Source organism: Panthera onca, chromosome C2, assembly GCF_046562875.1.
Source record: "Panthera onca isolate mPanOnc1 chromosome C2, mPanOnc1 haplotype 2, whole genome shotgun sequence".
NCBI lineage: Eukaryota > Metazoa > Chordata > Mammalia > Carnivora > Felidae > Panthera > Panthera onca.
This window is the reverse complement of record NC_138347.1, coordinates 66,515,722-66,538,340: the sequence shown is the minus strand read 5'-3', so window position 1 is coordinate 66,538,340 and position 22,619 is coordinate 66,515,722. Positions and strand designations below refer to the sequence as shown.

General features: G+C 38.1%; 1 protein-coding gene across 3 annotated transcripts in view; it reads right to left on the bottom strand.

Annotated features, from left to right (window-relative positions):
- Positions 1-3,757: 3,757 nt before the first annotated feature.
- Positions 3,758-22,619, bottom strand: part of GTF2E1 (general transcription factor IIE subunit 1) — a 35,785-nt gene continuing 16,923 nt past the window's right edge. For all 3 annotated transcript variants that reach the window (XM_060639865.3, XM_060639867.1, XM_060639866.1), the window contains exons 3-5: positions 16,437-16,638; positions 10,421-10,659; positions 3,758-5,413 (exon numbers count right to left, since the gene is read on the bottom strand). In XM_060639865.3, the coding sequence (XP_060495848.1) occupies positions 4,986-5,413; positions 10,421-10,659; positions 16,437-16,638 (869 nt within the window). In that variant the 3' untranslated portion in view covers positions 3,758-4,985. The remainder of the gene's footprint in view (positions 5,414-10,420; positions 10,660-16,436; positions 16,639-22,619) is intronic.

Sequence of the window (22,619 nt, the reverse complement as noted above, 5' to 3'; positions counted from 1 at the left end):
TTTTAAGCTCAGGAATAAAGAAAACAAAAAGGTACATATTTAAGTCTTTCTCTTGTCCTGGCTGGGAATCTAGCCATAGAACCAACTGGTACAAGACAGAATGAACTGCTCTTCCCAATCTTGTTCCATTCAGTGTCCAATTCTCTCAAAACAATACCAAAAATTGTTATGAAACATTCAATTATTTCCTCCTCAGTCATTCAGATGATTAGAAGTGAAGTACCAAAGAGAAACCTAGTTACTAATGTTTAGGATGAAGTTGGCTATATTTTAAATACTAAACCTGCCAACTACACCAGTCCCTCATTTGATATCTCCTTCACCTGGTTTGAATTGCTGTTGCTCATCAGAAGGCTTTTTGGTTTTTGTTATTAGGCCTCATTTAAAAATCTATTACCTACCACTTACCTCCATAAGATATCAGAGCAGAAAGGAATCACTGTGATTCTAGCATAATCCTCTCATTATTGACAGCTGAGAAACTGGCCCAGAAAGACTGCCTCAGGTAACAATGTCACTATGTGTCTGTTTAATTGGAGCTGAGACTAGAACCTACTCTTCTGAGTTCCAGGCAAGCCAAATTGGATTGATTTATTATTTAAAAAAAATTTTTTAGTTTATTTTTCTATTTTGAGAGAGATAGAGACAGCACAATTGGGGGAGGGGCAGAGAGAGGGGAGACAGAATCCCAAGCAGGCTCCACACTCTCAGTGCAGAGCCCAATGAGGGGCTCAAACTCACCAAATCATGAGATCATGACCTGAGCCAAAATTGAAAGTTGGCTGCTTAACTGACTGAGCCTCCCAGGCACCCCTGGAAAAAATTTTTAGATAATTTAAACTTAATACTCCTTAAGTATTAGCAATATTCCATAAGTACTATTTGGGGAAAGCAGGCAAGTAAATAAGAAAAAGGCTTCAGGGGCGCCTGGGTGGCTCAGTCGGTTGAGTGTCCGACTTCAGATCGGGTCATGACCTCGTGGTCCCTGAGTTCAAACCCCACGTCGGGCTCTGTGCTGACAGCTCAGAGTCTGGAGCCTGCTTCAGATTCTGTGTCTCCCTCTCTCTCTGCCCTTCCCCTGCTCATGTTCTGTCTCTCGAAAGAAAAGAAAGAAAGAAAGAAAGAAAGAAAGAGGCTTCAACTTCAAGGGCAGACAGAATTAAAGCAGTTTTCTACCAGATATAAGGTAATGGATCATCTGAAGGCCAAGATTGTTATTCATCATGTTATTCATTTGACTTTTGGCAAAGTATAATGAATAATATTTTTTAGTGTAGTGGAAAAAGAAAAATGTTCCTTTTAGAGCCAATTAACCTCTTATGCTGACACTTAGCAATGGGAAGATGGCCCATTGGTTAGGGAACCATCTTGGATAGGCCACTTTGGATATAAGAGCTTTCAAGGCACTACTTGAAATAGGAATAAAACAAGTTATTTTCTTTAATACATTTATAACTTTCCAAGACCATTGGAAAAAAAGGTGTGATGAAGAGAGGGAAACAGGAAGCTGAAATTTCAGCAAGATTTGAAGGCAGGACTTGGGATGAGACAGGTAAGGATGGCAAAAACTCTTTAAGAACAAGGATATATATGATCTACTCTTATATTTGACACTGCAGTGCTGAGATAAAACGCCCTCTCATTGCCCAGCTCCTTCCCACTACTGTAAAAACTTCAGTGAGTATCTGCTACATGGACTTGTGTTGCTGGCACTGTGGGAGTTGGTATAGGTGGTGTGGAGGAGATGTGGAGAAGCCAGGAAAGCAGGGAGGCAGAGCAGGAGAATATAAACCACACTAGCCCCCTCCACAACTCTCCCCACCAGAAAAAGAGAAACGATATTGTAAGAAGTATCCCATAATATTACAATAAAAGTGTTCTTTATTTAAATCTTAATGGACAGTGAAAGGTTGGGACACCTGTGCAGCTGATACTAGAGTTATAATAACTCACTCAGAGACGATGAGTTCCTGGCCAATCCTTATTACAGGCTGTTGAGTGTAACAATTCCAGCCATCCTTAGGTCAACAGACACTGACTACATCTATCAACCAACTTTGCTGGTGAGCCTGCCCTTACTACAGCTTCAGAGGCTGATAATTGGCAGGGTTCCCATGTTTGGTCATGCTGTCACTGACTGGCTTTTCTCACCAGATTATTGCGCAATTCAACACACATAAATCTGTCCAATGAAATAATATCAAACTCTATCGAATCCCTGTGTATATTATAGAAATAGGGGGTAATGTCCAAAATGTTACACATTAAATTATATTTTCCTATTAATTTTGGGCATAAAATCAGAGATATTTCTCTAAGGAAATGATAAACCCAGGATTTTAAAAAAGTAAGTCACACCTAAAAATCCTAGTCTAACATAAAGTTTGCTTTTGCCATTCTATTTCTTTAATTCTACTGCATATTTTCTACAAGAGCTTCTTTAAATGTCCACTTGATTCTTTTTACAAAATGGGAATATCTTTTCCACTATAACCCATTAAGACCACAGTAACTATCATCGCTTATTATATGTATCTTTGAATACAAATATCTACCTCAAAGCTTTGTTATAAAGGATTAAATGAGTTAACAGATGTAAAGCACATAGTAAGTATTATATGTTAGATACTTTCTTCTTTACACATACACATGTAGAAAACCAGAATCCTTCTATACTTAACACATAATGAATATCTTTGCCTATCAATACATTCTCTTTAATGGCTACAGAACTTCATGAAAAAATGATTTAATTCCTGATCGATGCATATTTAATATATTTATGTATCTATATTTTATTTCAAACACTGCTGCACTAGATACTTATTCATACTTGTGTCTTCACTTGTGACATTCTTCTGTAACACAAATTACACACACACACACACACGCGCACGCGCGCACGCACACACACACACACACACACACACACACACAGAATTAGGCCTTGAGTTATGCTTAAAGATACAGCATAGATACAGCAGAGGAGGAAATAAAGTCTGAAGACTGAGAAAGAATAGCCAATGAACTAAGGAGATCCAAGACAGCATAACGGCTAGGATGTGAAAATGTTTCAAGGAGAAAAGATGGATTACTGAGAAATAAAGGGCTGTTACACTGGACAAAGCCATTTCAGTGTAGTATAGGGAAAAACACAGACTGTAAGAAGGAGAGGAAAGAAATATGCAACTAGTCTATGATTCTTTAAGAGGCTGGTAGATAACAGGAAAGAAAAACTAGAACAGTAGCTCTCAAAAGTAGAACATGCAAGTTAGATTCAAGAAAAAATAGCAAGAAACAATCATTCATTGAAATAAAGAGCTGACAGTTCACTTACAACTATGTTTTAAAACATCTGATTAGGGGCACCTGGCTGGCTCAGTCGGAAGAGTGTGTGGGTCTTGATCTTGGGGTCTGCGAGTTCAAGCCCTATGTTGGGTATAGAAATTACTTAAATAAAAATAAGTAAGTAAATAAATAACCTGATTAATATTTTACTTAAATGAACTTATTCCTAGAACTATGAAAGTTTAAAAACAATGTTTAAAAGAATAAGAATAGGACCATATATACAAGATACATACATAAAAGTCATTCATAAGGCAGCTTATTGCCAGAAAAAACTTAGACCACATACAACTGTATCTGTTATTTGAAAGAGAACTATTAAGAGAAAAAAGTCTGAAACACTGTTTTAATGGGAAGAGTATTCATTTTAATTATGCTCCAAGATGTTACAGAGCTAGAAATTAACAAATTTTGGTTGGTATAAAATAGATTTATTGTCAATATTCAATCATTAATACAACCCAAGTAAATGAAACATCACTTCATACAAGGCTCAGATACTCTAAAATCTATCTTCACACGTGTACTATAATATGATAAATACTTAAAAATTATAATGCAAGGAAAAATATTACAAAAAAAATACAATTGCTATAGACCCTTGCATGAATATTCTTTATTTTTAAAGTTCTGCCTTAGGGAATAATACCATGCTATACATCAGAACCAAAAGTAAGCTACATTCCTTGAGGTTACAATGTTCAATGATGCACTAGATGCATTCTAAAACACCATGTCGGACAAGAATCAAAAGAGAGACAAAGAAGGCCTTCAATGATGTTGAGAAAGGAAAAAAAAGAGAGGAGTAATAATTTTTATATGCTGATTTCTGCTGGAATGGCCTCATTTAACAATTTATACCACTGTAGAAGATAGGAAAAAGAAGGGAACCAGTCTCAGCTTTCCATAAAGGATGTCCAAATCAGCACAAATTCAGGCAATTCTAAAAGGCACTGTTCCCAATGCTCTCCACTCCCCAACCCTGTACAGGAATTCGTCCTACATCCATGTTTTTTTTCCTAATTTCACAAGGGCTTACCAAGTATACATTCTGTTTTCTATCATCCAACAGCCAAACCAAAAGGCATGAAGCAAAACAACACACTATCAGTCAAGTCAGCTCGAAAGACACAAATTTTCATCGGAGTCTTATATATTGACTCCAATCCTCAACTGTGTGGCAATAAGAAGTTTTAAGATTTTTTTTTTTTCTGTCACTCATCATTGATTCGCCTGTTGCCAAACTTCTTGGCAGCAATACCAGGAACTGTTGGGAATCCTTGGTGAGAACAAAACGGAGGTGATCAGTGAATTCGTATAACCTGTCATAGTGGGCTTCTACAGGCAGACAGGAAGACTGCCTGCATTCATTTCAGAAGGGGAGAAAAATGGGGCAAAGATTAGGTAAATTTGAAATACAGCAAGGTATTAATACTGTAGTAATAACAGGGAAGGAAATGCTTATAGCCAACCTACCTTTGGGGAAGCTTCTGGCATAAAAATCAAACTTTCTCTCCCATTATTCTTGAGCTCTTTACTTCAAGAAAGGCAGAACACCACTTAAACACTTTTCTTCAAAGGTAGGGAATTTCTTTTTGAAATTAGCATTGGAGAAAGGAAGAAAAGATAGGGAAAGCTCACTCAAAGAGGTCCTCAAACATGCGCTGTCCCATTGCTATGTATGCTTCCTTCTCCTCTGGTGTCATCTGGGCCACTAGCTCTGGCCGCTGGCTCACTTCACTGTAGGAGAATGGTCGGCCAGCCACCATAACAACGGGGTCATCTGCTACTTCCTCAAACTCATCGTCCTCCTCGTCGTCCTCATCCCGATGATGCACTGCCACAGCTGCTGGTCGAGGTGGGGAGTCATCGTCTGACTCACTGGTCTCACTCTCCGAGTCACTGCCATTGGCAGCAGTGACAGGAGCAGCCGCCCCCACTGAGCCTGCTGTGGCAGAGGGGGTCTTCTTCTCATGAATGAGCAGTGCTCGCATGACCTCCTCGTTATCATCTGGCCCTGCACGGCCCTCCTCACGCTCCTGAAACGCATCTATATCTATGCCACCTGGAAGGAAAAACCCAGAAAATCAATATCCTTAAATATACAAGGCATTCCTTTATAATGAATAAAATATGTAATATTTTAATATTTAAATACATTATTATAAAGTAACACAGACTTCACTGGTTCCAGTTTTTGAACAACTGTCCATAAGAGATTCAAAATGTTTCTCACAAACTGGAATTTAAGTAGCATGGTTTAAGTGCATGGGTTCTAAGAGTAACACAGTCTGGATTCGAATCCTCATTCTTTTACATGCAAGCTACACTGCTTTGGGCAAGTTTTTAGTCTCTGAACTTTGGTACCTTGTCCTGTAAAATGGAGTGATAAAAACATCTGTCTTACAGGGCTTTGTATAAGAACAAATGTAATTATGTCTATGAAGGAACAAGCACAGTAGCTGGCAAAATAGGAAATCACAAACGTGGCTTCTCATCTTGCTTGGAAAGTAAAAGCCAAAAGCTTTACAATGGTCTTTAAAGTCCTACGTTATCTGGAACGCCTCCTGCTCACTTACTTACCTTTTCTCTTTCCCTTTGCTCATTCTACTCCTGCCATAGTAGCCCCCATGCTATTCCCTGCACATACCACACTCACTCCTACCTTAGGGCCTTTGCACTGCCTGTTTCCTCTACCTGGGATATTTTTCCTCTATGTATCTACATAGCTGAATCTTTCATATCTTTTATGTTTTCATTCAAATATTGCCTTCTGTTAATTCACCCCATCCTATACTCCCAATGCTTTCTTCTTTCCCCATAGCACTTATTTTCCAACATAATAATTTATGTCTATTGTCTTTGTCACCTCCTTTCCCAGGATGTAGGTTCTCCACAAGCAGATATTTACTTTTTTTATTCAATGATATATTCCATGCACCCAGAATAGGGCCTATCACTTCTTAGGCACTGAATTAATATTTGATGAATTGGTGAATAAATGCAGCTTTATTTTTCTGAAACAAACTAAGGGTACTTTGAACTCTTTATAAAAAGGAATCTAGTCTTAGGAACAAAGCTTCTCTCACCACATACCTATCACTTTGTGTACACATCATGAAAAGTTACACATAAAAAAATTAAAGAAAAACATTTGTATTCTGTATTCTGAATACCAAATATACTACCATTTAAAAAATATAAAAGAATTAGGCACACCTAGGTGGCTCAGTTGGTTGGGTGTCCAACTCTTGATTTTGGCTAAGGTTGTGATCTCATGGTTCATGGAATTGAGCCCCACATTGCAGAGCCCACTTGGGAATTTATCTCTCTCTCTGCCCCTTCCCCTGTTTGTGGGTGCACTCTCTCAAAATAAATAAATAAACATTAAAAAAATTGGGGCGCCTGGGTGGCTCAATTGGTTAAGTGTCCGATTTCAGCTCTGGTCGTGATCTCACGGTTCACGGGTTCGAGCCCCACATCGGGCTCTGTGCTAACAGCTCAGAGACTAGAGCCTGCTTCAGATTCTGTGTCTCCCTCTCTCTGCCCTTCCCCTGCTCACGCTCTGTCTCTCTCTCTCAAAAATAAAATAAACATTAAAAAAGTTTTTTTAAATAATAAAACATAAAAGGATTAAAAATATTCTTTGGAACCTAACTCTCTGATTCAAATCTTGACTCTAACAGTTATTAGCTGTATGATTTTGGCCAAGTTACTTCATCTCTCTCTGCTTCAATTTTCTCAAGTATAGAGAGGAAAAAAATAATAGTATATCGTCACTGGATAATTGTGGGGATTAAGTGAATATCTTAATATCTGTGAAGCACTTAGAATAAACTTGGCACTTGGATTAGTGTTATCTATCATCATCATCAACAACAAAAAGCCCAGAAATGGGGCACCTGGGTGGCTCAGTCAGTTAAGTGTCTGACTTGGCCTCAGGTCATGATCTCATATTCACGAGTTTGAGCCCCTCATTGGGCTCCACACTGACAATGTGGATGGAGCCTGCTTGGGATTCTCTGTCTCCCTTTCTGCCCCTCCCCCAACTGTGTATACATGTATGCTCTCTCTCTGTCAAAACAAATAAATAAACTTAAAAAAAAAAAACAAAAAACCCAGAAATGACCAACTCCGGCCATGAATGAAGTGAAAGCATCTTCTCATTAACACACTAGGATGGATTAGTGTAACCCTGGACAATTTAGAAAGTGTAGAACTCCTGAGAGAAGAGAATAGGCAACTAAGAGACAGAAAGGGAAACAGGAACTGAGAAGTTAAAAGTTCAAGTTAGAGAAAGTTCAAGAAAAGTTCAAGAAGTTCCAAGTTAGAGAAAATAGGCTTCTAGTATCATGGATGTAAAAATGAGAATTAAAGTCAAACTTCACTACTTTAAAACACTGCCGAAGGCTGAGGCTCCCCCCCGCCCGCAGAGTCCTTACTGCCAATGCAGTATTTCGATAGGAAAAAAAAGACAAGGAATTGTCTCTAAAGCAATCATTGCTTTGATAAGAATTTTCCAATAAGCTTAATATTATTACCAACATAGGATTTTGATTAATGTTTAAAGTAAATATAAAATTAGGGGCAAAGCAATTTAGTTTCATAAACTAGTCACATCTAAAAGATTTATGACAAGGGTCTTGAGAGGTTTGGGGGGAAAAAGGAACCATTCTGTTACAGATGAAGACAGAAAGAAAATAAGGATAAATGAGCAAATTTCTGGATGGTAAAGTAGAAACACTAGTTCCAAGCACAGTCTTATTTAATAGAGTTATAAATTACAAAGAAGATGTATATAACAGGAAATTGTCAAGTTCACTGATGATGCTAAGCAATTCTGGATGCTTAAAGGCCAAACTAGTGGCAAAAAAAACATACATAAGAGGAGCTGAAAGTTGTATAAATGGCAGAAAACTGGCGGATTTCTTTTTATACCGGCAAGTGTAAAAAATCTGCCCACAAAAAAATAATCTAAAAGATATTGAAAGACCTGGTCCAAGCTATCTGATACAGGGCAAGGGAGGGTCTTTAAAAATCCCTGCACATGTTTCTGAAGTTGTTGGTCTTAATATGCTTCTAGACACAGAGCAACAAGCATCAGGTAAAAATCAGGATACTGGAAGTAAAACTCAAATCATTAATGATGAATCTATGCATGGACAACATATTTTGTTCTGGTCGCTGGATATTAAGTATATTATGGTTGGAAAAGGCCCAGAAAAAGACAATTAAAATAAAACAAAAAATGTAGATGAAGGTGGAATGGGGGAAGAGGACTATTTATAAGGAAAGCAGCTTTCAGTATACTAATGAGCACCTGATAGAATCTATAAAATTCTGAAATATATTAAAATGACTTGAAATCCGAGGAAAATTAAGTGTTGGACAAGGGGCGCCTGGGTGGCTCAGTCAGTTAAGTATTCGACTTCAGCTCCGGTCATGAGCTCACAGTTCATGAGTTTAAGTCCCCCACAGGGCTCTGTGCTGACAGCTAAGAGTCTGAAGCCTGCTTCAGATTCTGTGTCTCCCTCTCTCTCTCTCTGCCCATCCCCTGCTCACACTTGGTCTCTCTCTCTCTCTCTCTCTCTCTCTAAGATAAAATAAACACTTTAAAAAAAGTGTTGGACAAAGAAGACTCACTTCACACTCACTAGACAGAGCCTATTCTGTCATAAAACTTAAAGAAGACAAATTTAGACATCTTAGTATCCTATTTTATATAGGAAGAAATATTGACAAGTCTGAATTGGGTAAACTATGACTTTTTAAAGGCCTTTATAATTCAAATTCTATCATTCTAGGAACTGAACACATCGAATGTTAAGCTTATGAGACTTATTTTATTCAATTTTGTTTCTAAGTTCAAAGAAAAGGTTTGGTAGCTTTAAGAACAGGCAGGAGGCCAAGTTGGAGAAAACGAGACTCCTCAGTAGTTCACAGCCTCACTCCTATATAATCTAAAACAATTTGAATCAAAATAACTGAACACCAGAGCCAAGCTAATCAGCAGGAAGGAGCTAGAGAGTGCCCTATGGTTCCCAAGGAAAACTTTTTTTCCAACTAGAATTCAAACACCAAAGAGAATCACAGTAGAGGTATTAGCTGATTTTACCATCACCACCCAACTCCACACTACTTTTTTAATTATTTGCATACACAGTTTGCTATAATTAGTAAAGAAATGCAAATCATAAAGGGAAAAGAGGTTAGAGAAATACCAAAACACAAGAGGTTTTCAGTTACTGATAATTCTTTACCATTACAGAACAATACTCAGATGATATGTTAGAAATGATGCATAACCTGGGAATAGAATCACATAGATTCTAATGCTGATGAAACATAACCAGAGATACAGACTCCTTTTCATCTCTGCTTCCCAGTTTCTGAGTAATCTTTGTCCAGTCTGAGTCTTGTATTTTCTATATACTCCCAAACATCACCACCCAAAGTCTTTGAATCCTTAAAGTTTTAAAAAGTAAAATGCTGTAGTTTTCAAACTGCTGGTTATTATGTAATTTTCAACCCTTTATGGATCACTGAGATTTCTAAAATCTAATATGGAGCTCTGTCAATCTTCTTGGATGGTAAGAATCCATAATCCTTTACTCAGGTAGCTTCTTTTTATATATTTCAGGTAGCACAAACTCCTTAATGTTCATGAGGAGACAACATATAAGAGTCTGGACTAGTGTATAGTTTTGGCTCCCAATTCAGAGAAATAAAAATGCAGAAGTTAGGGCAACAAAAGAATAAAGAAGAGGTGAATTTGTCCACTTTGAACATAATAGCACTTTTCCACAAAATTAAGACAATGAAATGGTAATTTCTTAAATCTGAAAATGGAGATTTAAAAAGGGTCTACTTATCACTTCAACTAAGTTGAAGGGTAATACAAATATATATTTGTTGGTTTTAATGCTTATTGCTGAATTTCTTACTTCCTGCTATAATGCACGTTTTATAAAACAAACATAACGAATTACCAATAAACCTAAGAACTGCCCACTAAGTCAAGTTCATTTTCTACTGAACCCAAGATATTCATTTTACTGACTTCTACTCTTACCTTCCTTCATCTCTTCAGAATTATATGCTCCTTGGACAGTGCTCTCTCTCAACCAAATGGGTCTCTCTTTGGCAGATTTGCCCTCTAGTGAGGCTCGATGATCTTCTTGGTCATCCATGTTAATGACAACATTCTGAGTGTATAAGTCCTCATAGGAGGGACCTTTGGTGGTCCATGCTTCCCGGTGGTGCCCACCTGCCAGGCCAGCAGCTCCAGCAGTGGTTGCTGCACGGTCCTTGCTATAAAAAAGATTAGAAGAGGGCAGAAAGAAGAAAAAGTAAAGTTTTGGTGTTGGAAAACAAGTGCAGTTGCGGGGGGGAGGTGGGGTGGTTACTGAAGAATTACAAATAAATTCTATCTAGCAATCATGCACACATGCTTAAACAATTCTGAGAAAACTCTTATAACTCAGTGTATCATATTTGTATTTAACTTCCTCAAACACTAGATCATCTGATATATATACAAATTAATAAGGTTTCATAATTTAAGATATCTCAGTAAATCTACTTAAGGAGAAGAGACAATAATAAAGGTGACATAAGACACTAGTCTGGCAAAAATCCGTTATACCTTTCATGAGTAATTTGTTTAAAAACAAAAAAAAAACCCAAACAAACAAAACATGTTACATTTTTAAAACACTCTCTCACCTGAACCAAGAATGATTCAAAGTGGTTCTGTGTGTTTTTCCTCTTTTTGTGCCGAGAAGCTAGCAAAGTATTCTACAAAACCAGCCTCAACTTAGAATTAATGTTCCCCTCTTGCTATTCACCAAATAAGGCATATCATTATGCACAATTAACCTCTTTTCTACTGAGTTGTATCTTTCCATTTCCGTACCTATGCTGACTCTCGTATCCATCCCCAACCATTATTTCTACCCTGCAGTAACCATGATCTATTTCTCAGTCTATTTTGTTTTGCTTTTTACCTCTGCCACCCATGATCTTCTTAGCCTGTTCCAGGCCTGATCATTCCTTATCTTTCTCTAGTCACTTATGTTATCTCCTATTAGTTAAGTTTTCAGTCTTTCTGCTATTCCCTGTTTTATCTGCTTGTTTCACTTTCAGTCCATTCCACATTCTTTTGAATGTACTTGATTGTGTGTCTAGGCTTATGCCTGGTCTTTCTCTGCCTGCTACTGATACTTTTTCTGCATCAGCTTCTATGCATAGATCTCCCTCCATCTCTGTTTAGAAAGCTATGTTTTATCCCTATGAACTATCTTCATGTTTCATGAACTACCTGCTTATTTAGTGCCTGTTCTGTATCTTTTCTGACACCTTTTGCTGTATTCCCTCAAGTATCTATTGACTGATTCTTGTAGCCCATTTTTCCTTTACTTCTCTTCCATTTTCCTCTGAATCTCTTCCATGGATCCTAGACTGTGTGGAGCCCTGTCTCATCTCAGCCTAATGAACACTTCTTCATTGGCTTTATGTCCTGTATTTCTCTTTCTCAGAAATCATTCACTATTTTCCCTTCTCTTTGGTCCTACATCATTTCTGCTTACTACATTGCTCTTCTTCCTGGGCCCGCTAACATCTACTTGAGTTTTTTGTTTGTTTTGTTTTGTTTTGTTTTGTTTTTACTACATGCTTATGCGAGATTTCTGTGATGTAGATCTCCATCCATGTAACTGCTTGGCCCATTACATCTCAACCTAGGAACACTGTGTCTAATCACCCTCTGGAGGTAATCATGGGCTTATTCTATCCCTCCTGTTCTCCCTCTGGATATTTACAAGCTTACTGCCACTTTTGCTATCAAAAAAATGTGCTCTTTCCAGTTGTCCAAACCATGCTGATCCGTGCCTCTGGCTGTGCCATTCTGTCTCACAGACTTTGTCCCAGTTATCTGCTCTTCCACTCTGACTCTGGGCCTACTAGGCATCTCTCTGTACCCAATCCGTCTATTTGCACCTTGTAGTTTAAATGTCTTGTTATGGTTGCAATTAACTGGTTTCTTCCTACCTTTTCTTTCTTACTGCATTCATCTAATGTTACTTTTTGCACTCTTTACTATGTATGTCTCAATTTAATCCATATCTGTTCCTAGTCACTCTCACAGCTATCTCCTTCCTGGTTCCATGTTGTCTTCTAAAAGGCTATGTCACTGCCTTCGCTATAATCTGACTCTGCTTGCTCTGGTATATAAGTTGCTTTTTGAATTTTGGTCTCCCTTGTGCATATACTTTCCTTTCTCATCTCTTCTCTCTTCTCTGAATACAATGATCTTCATTTATATGTTTCTGTGCTCCCTCTATATTCTGACCCTCTCCTTTCTCACTTAGTTTCCTGGACTCCTTTTAATGTCTCTTCTGTCCTTAGCCAAAATCCTTATTTTGCTGTACTTTGCCGGTCTGTCCCAAACGTGCCTCCCTGAGGTAGCCTTATGCCTTTTCTGTCTCCACCCACTCAGTTTTTCTCTAGCTCTGGTCTGGCCAACTATATCCCTGCCCTTATCTGTCTCTTTCATCCAGACTCTTAGATGATTTACTCTTTCTGAAGCTACTGTTTCTCGCTATAAAATCTAGAATACATAGTATTCATCTATGCTCTATCTTTAGCATTAAGTCTGAAACCTATCTTCTGAAGGTCAACAAGTATTCAGTACTTGAGTAGAGAAGAACAAGAAGAGTGAAGGAAAAGAAGAGGACATTTAAAACAAATATTAGCAGGAGATTACTTTTAAAAAGTCTTTGTTTTCAGTACTTCATTGTAGAAACTAAATATTGGTTTTACTCCAGTTTGAAGCAGGAAGTATTTGACCACAAGTTAAACCAATTTTTAAATTTGGAAAAAAATGTTTAAAAGGTATTTTTAACCAGGGAGAATTGACACTACAGATTTTTATCTCTACCTTCACCACGGTTACAGACAAATCTAAATTATCAGCAAATGTGACACTAAAGAAAACCCAGATGAGACAGGTAGGTTCACCTCTTCTGCATATTTAAATTTCATCTATGGAAAAAATGTACACATTCTACTTAAAGATGACAAAAGTGACAATTCAGTTTTGAATCTTTTTACATTATCTAAGAAATTTTAGAACTTTCAAGACATATAACTCACTTGGGTGAGGGAGGACTATTATTTCAAACTAAAATTTTAAAGATCTTCAAGGTGACTGTTAGGTAACAGATGACAAAAAAAGAGATTACTGAAAAGAATTCCACTTAAGAAAGACAGAAAGACTTTAAATATCACCAATGGGTTGACTTGCTAAAGGGCTGTAACCGTCCATCAGCTCTTAGGTTAAGTCTACCCACAGCCCTTCACAGGGGCCTTTGGTTTTCTAACATGGGGATAAGCTAGAATTTAGTTGGTTACAGATCAGTAACCAAACTAAATTAAGTCTTTTTTTTTTTTTAATCAATGAATTACTATCATCTCTGAGCGCTCATGCCACTCTACTGATGTTTCTTTTCTTATGCCTAAGGCAAAACAGCTATTACAGAACCGTTATCCTCCAAAACAGATCCTACAGTACAGAAATGCTAAATCCATACCCCTTTCAAGATGTCATATCCAGGCAGTGGAGTTTGTCAAATGCATGGTGAGGCCATCTCCACCAGGGTAACACCTTTTAACCTAGTTCCAATGGTCCTTCTCCTGACCACATGGAAACAACTGGACTTAGTTCTGGCTGGCAGTTCCAGATATCCCATTCTATCTCTCTTGCCTGCCCCCATTTCTGCCTTTCTTCTCTAGTGACCAACCTGTTGGAGAGCCTTTCCTGATCATTTATTTCCTTTATTTCCTGATCCTTCTTCATCCCTGAAGTAACCATCATTCCTAAGGAGAAACCAGGTGACTAGATACAGAGCTGCTGTTGGGCCTCTAGCATCACTGTACCACTAAGATTTGTCTCTGGTATGGAGTGAGGGATATCTAAATAAATGTCCTGGAATGGAGGTGAATTGCAGTAGGAGGGGAATATTAGAGGCATGATGTCAGTGGTGGTGGTGAAAGAATGCTATTGTAGTGGGAAAGCATCTTCATAAACAGGAAAATAACTGTACTCAGAGGAGGAAGCACAAGAATAATCTGCAGATAGAATTACATTATGTAGAAAACAATTAGAGAATGTTGAGGTATATTTCAACATGAAATAACCCACAGGCTTAGAAAATTATGCTTTTGCAAAATCAATTTGCCTCATAGGCTTCTACATCAGAGTTACAATATTACAGAAGTCAACAGAAAAAGATATACAAAATAAATACTTGAAAAGAGACCAAAGACCAGTAACAAAAATTTAAGGCTATCTGTGATGTGGATGATACTAGTTGCCTACCAATTGTGGTTTCTCTCTTTGCTTATTGGTCTTATTCAAATACAGATGGCTGTTTGCTCCAAAGGACTCAGGGGCCTTCCCCAGCCCTAGGAGGTAAACCTTAACTAGTCTAAATACCAATCATGTGATCTCACTACCTTTGTCAGATTCTGGTTTAGAAATATACATATAAATAATTCTGGCTAGTGAGATGTTAGGATAGAGTAGGATGAAGGTTGTCCTCTGGGAAAGCCTTCTTCAATCTTAAATTAGGACACCAGGAAGAAACAGTCTCTCTTTCTACATTTGGACATTTTCTTCTACATGTGATACCCGTAAAGACACAGCCATCTTAGACTAGCTCCCCTCATGGTTCCATGAGGACAACCAATAGGCCAAGTACAGCAGAGTATAAACATAGATCCTTGAGGATATAACTGAGCTGTGAAATTAATTGAACTGTACTACCTCAGCACTTCTGGTCACACTAGACAGATTTTTCTTACTGTTCAAGCTACTTTTTGTTTGGTTTTCCATAATCACAGGTAAAGGCATCCTAACTGATCCATGATGCCAGACTAGAAAATTAGTAACAACATATAAATACTAAAGTTTCTATACAATTGGATTGTTTTTTAACGATCCAAAAGAAACTCAATTTGCTCAGGACTCCAGAACTGGCTTTTCTATAACATTAGCACCAGAGCATATAAAATACTGAGAGCACTCCTGAACAGCATACAGTTATAATTGCTACGCAAGGGTATAAACTCTTAAGCCCTTAGGTGGACACTAGAAAGAAGAAAGAAATGTGGTAGAGTAGGAAAACACCCCCTAACTCCAATTCACATTTATGATTTTCTTATAAGAATATAAACCACTTTCTGTAGTATGCCAAAACTAAGGTTGCTTCTGTAATTCAAACATTAAGGCATACTAATAAAAACAGGGAGCCACAGTAAAAAGTATTAACACATTAAAAAGAAGGTATTATCTCATATGTTACACTTACTATACTTTACTTTCAAAGAAGTTGCATTGAAAACTAAGGAAGGCAAGAAATGTATGGTTAAAATGCTTCAAAGAAAAAAAAAAGCTGGGGCACCTGGGTGGCTCAGTCGGTTAAGCATCCGACTTCAGCTTAGGTCATGATCTCATGGTTCGTGGGTTCGAGCCCCACATTGGGCTCTGTGCTGATAGCTCAGAGCCTGGAGCCTGCTTCAGATTCTGTGTCTCCCTTTCTCTCTGCCCCTCCCCTTCTCGTGCTCTGTGTGTGTCTCTCTCTCAAAAATAAATAAATATTTTAAAAAGTTTTAAAAAAAAAAGAAAAAGAAAAGAAAAAACAAATGCTGTATTCTTTAAAGAACTTCATCCTTCAGAACTTGGCTAGGAAAATTCAAATATCCCCAAGAGGCACCACCAATTTAGGATTAGCTAACAACTGGCTGAGTTGCAGCAGGTCAAAGCCAAGTGAATAGCTGAAGTCAAACTTGACTATTTAAAGATTTTGCCTAAGGCCCACACTGCTCTGCATTCAGTACAAACAACTTTCATCACGGTCACAATAAGACAAATGTGGTAGAGCTGAGAATCTATGTTAACGCCTCTTAATGCGTCTTTAGTCTCCTGGGTAGATTACTTACTCACTTCTGCTCCCCAAAGTACAGGTGGTTAAAACAAGGGCAAACTTATAAGTGTTCTTCATAAGAGCACAGGGCCTACATTCACTCACCTTTGTTTTAAGGCTGGTATTTCTGTGGGTTCTGGCTCAAGTATTTCATAGGCTAAGTTCACATCCTCTGTTTCCCGAAGCAAAGCATAAATGGGCTCAATTTGTTCATTAAATCTTGCCAAAAGTGTGCGTGCATCTTTTTTGGGCATTGCTGATTCATCTTCTTCTACCTCTGTATGGCAAAAAGTACAGCGGAAAGTTCCTACAGAGAAAACAAAAGTCTCAGGTCAGGCAAGATAAATTCTCAAGACTAGCCTTTAGCAAACAGTTTATACCTCCATCCCCCTCTAGCATGTTATTATTAAAACCTTCAAATACAGAGAAGTTGAAAGAATTTTATAGTGAACATCCCCGTGCCCACTGAGATTCTACAATCAACATTTATCATGTATCTTTCCATCTATATTTTTAAAATCCATTTTAAAGTAATTTCACCTTTAAATGCAGCACAGCAAAGTTTTTAATCATATTTCTAACATGTTTACACTTATTTTAACTTAAAACCAAAATCTTTACAACTGACCACTGAAACCTGCACCCTTCTCCAACAGCCTTCCTTTTGCACATTACAAATTGGGGCCTGCATTATGAGGAAAGCCAGGTAAATATCTAAAGCCAAGTCTCTAGGCATTCTGTACATTGTCAGAGGCTATTTCTTCAAACTTACTAACCATTTATATCTAACAAATTTAACTTATCCCTTTCCAAATTAAAGTTCGAGAAGTCTTTATTTTTCTTATTTCTATATCCCTCACACTGAACTTGTAACTAAATTAGTAATTCCTTAGAATTCCTTAGAACATCTCAGATTTTTCATTTCTGCTGTCATTTCACTAATCTAGGCCCCCACTACTCAGCCTGAAATAGCTGCCTTGATCTGGTCTTTGGCCCCCCCACCCCCACCCCCACGTTCTTGGCTCTCCCAACTCCAAGAACTTTTGTCCTATGCCACCACTTTTGTCCTCTCATCCCCCTGCTCTTCTTAAAGTCTATCCAGTGTCTGAATTTCTAAAGTCCACAGCATCCAATCTAAATTTCTCATCCTAATACTCAAACCCTGTATAATTTGACCCCAAAACATCAAACCCCAACCACAGTCCTTGACCTGCCAAGTAAATTCAAACACTTGAGAGATGATATCCTAGACATTAATATTTATTTCATTTGTATAGTGCTTTCTGTATATAAAATGCTTCGTGTACACTTTTTGATCTTATACTAATTCTGTAAAGTGATATCAGAACTGAGGTTCTGAGGAGTTTTGCAACTGGTCTGAAGTCACACAGCCAATAAAAGTAGTTACAGCAGCTGTTGTATATACCTTGTACTTACTAAATTATTGCCAACACTGTAAGGCTAGTGTAATTATTGCCCATTTAAATCTAAAATTCAGAGATTCTAAGGCGTTAAGTAACTCGCTCAAGATCAGACAACTACTAATTGTGTGTAGGGGGCAGGATTCAAACCCAAACTATTATGCTGAAACTTATACTCTTACACTACATAACAGTCCACACCACTAATCCCACTTGGATCTCCAGTTTGGTTCTTATTCCCAAAGCCAGAGATATGCATCCTTCATTTCTAACCCAATTTACTTGAGGGATTAAGAGAGATCACCTATGTCCTTAGTGCCTGGTGCACAGTAAGTACACAAACATTTAGTTTTAAAAAGCTCTGTATGTGATTGATACATAACCCCCTCCAACCCCTCTTTTCCTGGTAAGGAATAAGTAAACTAGGCATCTCTGCCTCAACATAACACTAGATCCTACTGACATATTTCAAGTAGAATAAGTTTCTTTGCTGCTCCTCACACACAAACAGCCAATATCATGTAAATTCTTTGTTCACATACCCTGTCTAAAATACTCTTCATCCATCTTCCTACTGCCAAAATGGTACCCGATCTTTTACATCTATTCCAAATAAATGAGAAAGAGAAACAAAAGCAGCTCCTCACAGCTGGGACGTGGCCTAGCACTCATAGCTAGGTTGTGATATTTTTCTGTCAAACAGAATCTCACAGATCACCAACATCAGACAAGGTCTTCTGTGTCCATGATGGGAGTGAGGCAAAACCAAGCCTGTCTGAGTCTGAGTCTGTCTGAGTACAGACAAAAGCAAGGTCTCTGTACAACCATAAAAAAATCCCACTAACATGAATGAATGCTTCTTTACCAATTACACTTCTAGCTTCACCCTGTCCTCTTCTCCTAGAAAAGATTTCTTAAGACACCCAATCACAGGAGAATTATCCCTACTCTTTAACAGCACCCAAAGCAAAGCAAACCCCCACCATTTCCCTAATCCTCCCCAAATTACCTAACAAAAACCCAAATTCTCTAAGTCTGTCCAGCTTGGTCTTACTGAGACACCCCAAGGTTCCTCATGATGTATGGGTTCCCTTGCTACAGAAAGCATCAATAAACCCAACTTTGTTTACCTATGGGTGTGCACCTGATGGTCTTTGACTAATGGACACCAGAATAAAGACTCTAGCTTAAGTAACTAGACAAGGATACTATTTACCAATTAAAGAAAGAGAGAAAGAACAGGTTTTTTTTTGCTTTGTAGGGAAAAGATTAAAAGTTGCTTTTTATATCTGAATCCATATATACCAATGGCCACCAAAATGGATATGTTAGAAGCCAACTTATAATAACTGCTTAGAGCTCAAGAATGGGGGTTGGAAATTCTGACAGGAGAATCAACAACGTGGAGGTAACTAAAACCATTAAGCAGACCTGAGTAGCCAAAAAGGGTAATAGGAGGGAGCAGCATAGAAAGTCAAGGTATAAACCCAAGGAAAGAAGAAGCCTTGAGACAAATGGTACAACCAGAGGGACAGGACAGTGTTTCAAGGAGGAAATGGTATGGTGTTAATTTTTCAAGATCAACAAGAATAGAAAACCAGCTTTTACATTTAGTAACAAAGGATAATGAGTAACCTTAGCTAGAGAGGTTTTAGTTGGTATGCTCTCTTATTCTCTGACTATTCCTGGCTGCCTCAGCCTCTTCTCTTCAACGGAAATATAAATATAAACTATGTGAAAGTGAAAAATCATTTAAGTGAGGTCTAAAATCAGCTCTCAAATTCTTGAATTAAAAAAAAAAAGAAAACCACACTCAGGGCACCTGGGTGGCTCAGGTGGTTGGGTGCCCCACTTCAGCTCAGGTCATGATCTTGCAGTCTGTGAGTTCAAGCCCCACATTGGGGTCTGTGCTGACAGCTCAGAGCCTGGAGCCTGCTTTGGATTCTGTTGTCTCCCTCTCTCTCTGCCCCTCCTCCGCTCACACTCTGTCTCTCTCAAAAATAAATAAACATTTAAAACAAAAGTTAAGGGGAAAAAACACACTGAAGTAGGACTTCCATCACTGTTGAAAGACTGGCACTTACAGAGACCACCACTGAGAACTAGAGAATACTGCAGAAAAATTATCTAATTCAGTAGCTTTCAAAAATACTTTTAAAGGAAAAAATCCCCTTCCATAAGTCAAGAAGTACCCAACAGATAAACCTAAAAGCAAGTGCTCTGGTGGCGCAGAAAGACATTTAAGACAAATGGGAACACTATAAATCCTCTCAATGTATGTCTTCAAAGCATCACTACCCAGCCTCCTCAATGTCTTGCACCACTTTGTTTACTCTGCTGGGAATGTTTTCCCTCCACATAGTCAAATGGCTAGTCTCCTAACTTAACTTCAGTTCTTTACTTAAACGTCACCTCAGTGAGGCCTTCCTTAGCCAACTGTATCTAACATTTCACCACTGCCCTATCCTTTTTTTTTTTTTATTGTTTTTCTCTTTTTAATGTTTATTTTTGAGAGAGAGAGAGAGAGAGAGAGAGAGAGACAGAGAGAGAGGGAAACACAGAATCCGAAGTAGGCTCCAGGCTCTGAGCTGTCAGCCCAGAGCCCGATGCAGGGCTCAAACTCACAAACCACAAGATCATGACCTGAGCTGAAGTCGGATGCTTAACCAACTGAGCCACCCAGGCGCCCCATGCCCTATCCTTTTTTTCCCCTTAACATTTGTCACCATCCAACACATATTATTTATGTAGTTTATTAGATTATTTATCATTAAAATTATCATGTTACAACCAGTTTTTAAAAAAATCCTCACAAATATCCCATTTCTTTTGAAGACAGCATATATATTCCAAACTTCAGCTTTAAGTAAACAAATCAACACGCTTGTCAGTGTAGCTCCTCCATATAAAATAGCAATGCTTTTATTTGGGGAAAAGAGAAAGAAAAAAAGATTACGGTTATAGAATATAATTTCAGAATAACAGTCTTTTAACCCCCCTAAATGGGGGGAAAGAGAAGATAGTATGTAGCCATAAGGAATTCTAGCCTCATCCAGGTAAGTTTCCAGAGCCAGGCTTAATTGAAACCAAGATTTAACAAGAGTTATTTACAGCAGGGCTATTTTACAGTTCTGAAAAGAGTGGCTTTTATATTACTGTCGAGAACTGTGGAAGATCTGAGATTTTTACCCTACTTGTAAGCTACCAAGTTACCCTGTGGTTTCATGGATGCTGGAGAAAGACATAAGACTTCTAGGTCAGAAACAAAGAACTTTATTACTCATGGCAATAGCAATAGCCAGTGTCAGCTTTTGTGCCAATTCCCTGAGCCCCAATTCCCACTGGGTGACGCAAAGAGGGCCAGGTGACAACTGTACAGGCAGTGGGTTATGTTACAGGAGACTCGGAAGTTCCTGAACTATTTTATATTGGGCAAAAACATGCCTGTCCTCTGCTCTAGAGGGTGATGCTATATTTATTATCTTGGACACTAAGAAAGCATGGTGTGGAGAAAGACTCTATTTTTATTATTCTGAACAATAAGCAAACTTACCCTTGCTAAGGAGAGAAGCAATATATATTCCAAGACTGCTCACTATATAAACATCCATGGAAAAGATAGTCCCAAAAAAAGGCGGTTGGTACCTCTGCTTGGAAGACATGCATATCGTGACAAAATCATGAAGTACTGTTTCCCAACAATTATCATGTCTGAAAACATTACAAGAGGAAGAGTTGGCCTGACATCTTGAGTCCTATGTTTACCACAAAAACACAGTTGTAAACAAGAACCAGCCTGTCAAAAGCCAGGTCTGGCATCCAAGAAGAAAAATAAGAAATTCTGTATTTTATGGGAAAAGACTTAAGACTACTTTAACACACCAGCAGCATTTTTATAAATTTCAGGACACATTAAAAAATGCAAATCAACTTTCCAAAAATCAGAGGCGGCAGTGGAGGAGGTTCGTGGGGGGTTACTTAGTACACTTAGTAGAAGGGTATTTCTGAGTGGGTGGTGGTAAACACACATTGACACAAAATCTACCCTCAAGAAGCTTAAAGTTTAGTAGAGATGAAAGATATCTGGAGATAAACATCTGGGATCAGTGTGAAAATAAAGCACATTAAGTGTCCGGGAGTTCAAAGAACTATGACTTCTAGCTGAGAGCACAATGGAAGGTGGACCGTTTAAGGTAGAATTTACAAGAAAAGCAATTGTTACAGAGATCAAGGGAAGGGGAGGAGAACAGGACATTCTAGATCATAAGAGAATCAGGTAGTTGAAAATAATACTTAACTGTAGTTTCAGTATAGTTAGGAATAGAGGTAATAAGAAGAATGGTAAAAAACAGAATTAATAAGATAAACTAGGGTGGTCATAGTGAATCTTAAACGTCAAACTTCATTATGACTTTATTCTTGAGTAATAGGAAAGTGATCAAAAGATTTTGGGAAAGAACATGAGATCGTCAAAACTAACATTTATAAATATTGATCTGTCTTAGTGGCTTCAGATGGTCTTCCAACACGCAGCCAGTTCTTAACTGTTAACATAAAAATTATTTTTAAATAATAATTATTTTCAAATAATACCCAGGCTCTGCCAAGAGATCCTGACTCAATAGGTCTGGAGTGTGCTCGGGAATATAAATTTTAAGAGTTCCACAAGGAATTTTAACACATACTCCTGGTGGAGAGCTGCTGTTAAATAATCAATATGATAAATACCCAACTCTTCTTGTAACTGGACCACTCTGCACTATGTAGTGTGCACAGGAGGTACTACTTAAGCGTGAGAGAAGAAACAAGTTGAAACTCAGAGCTCTGCACCACCTTTCCTTTCAAGACCAAGGCAAAAATTGGCAAC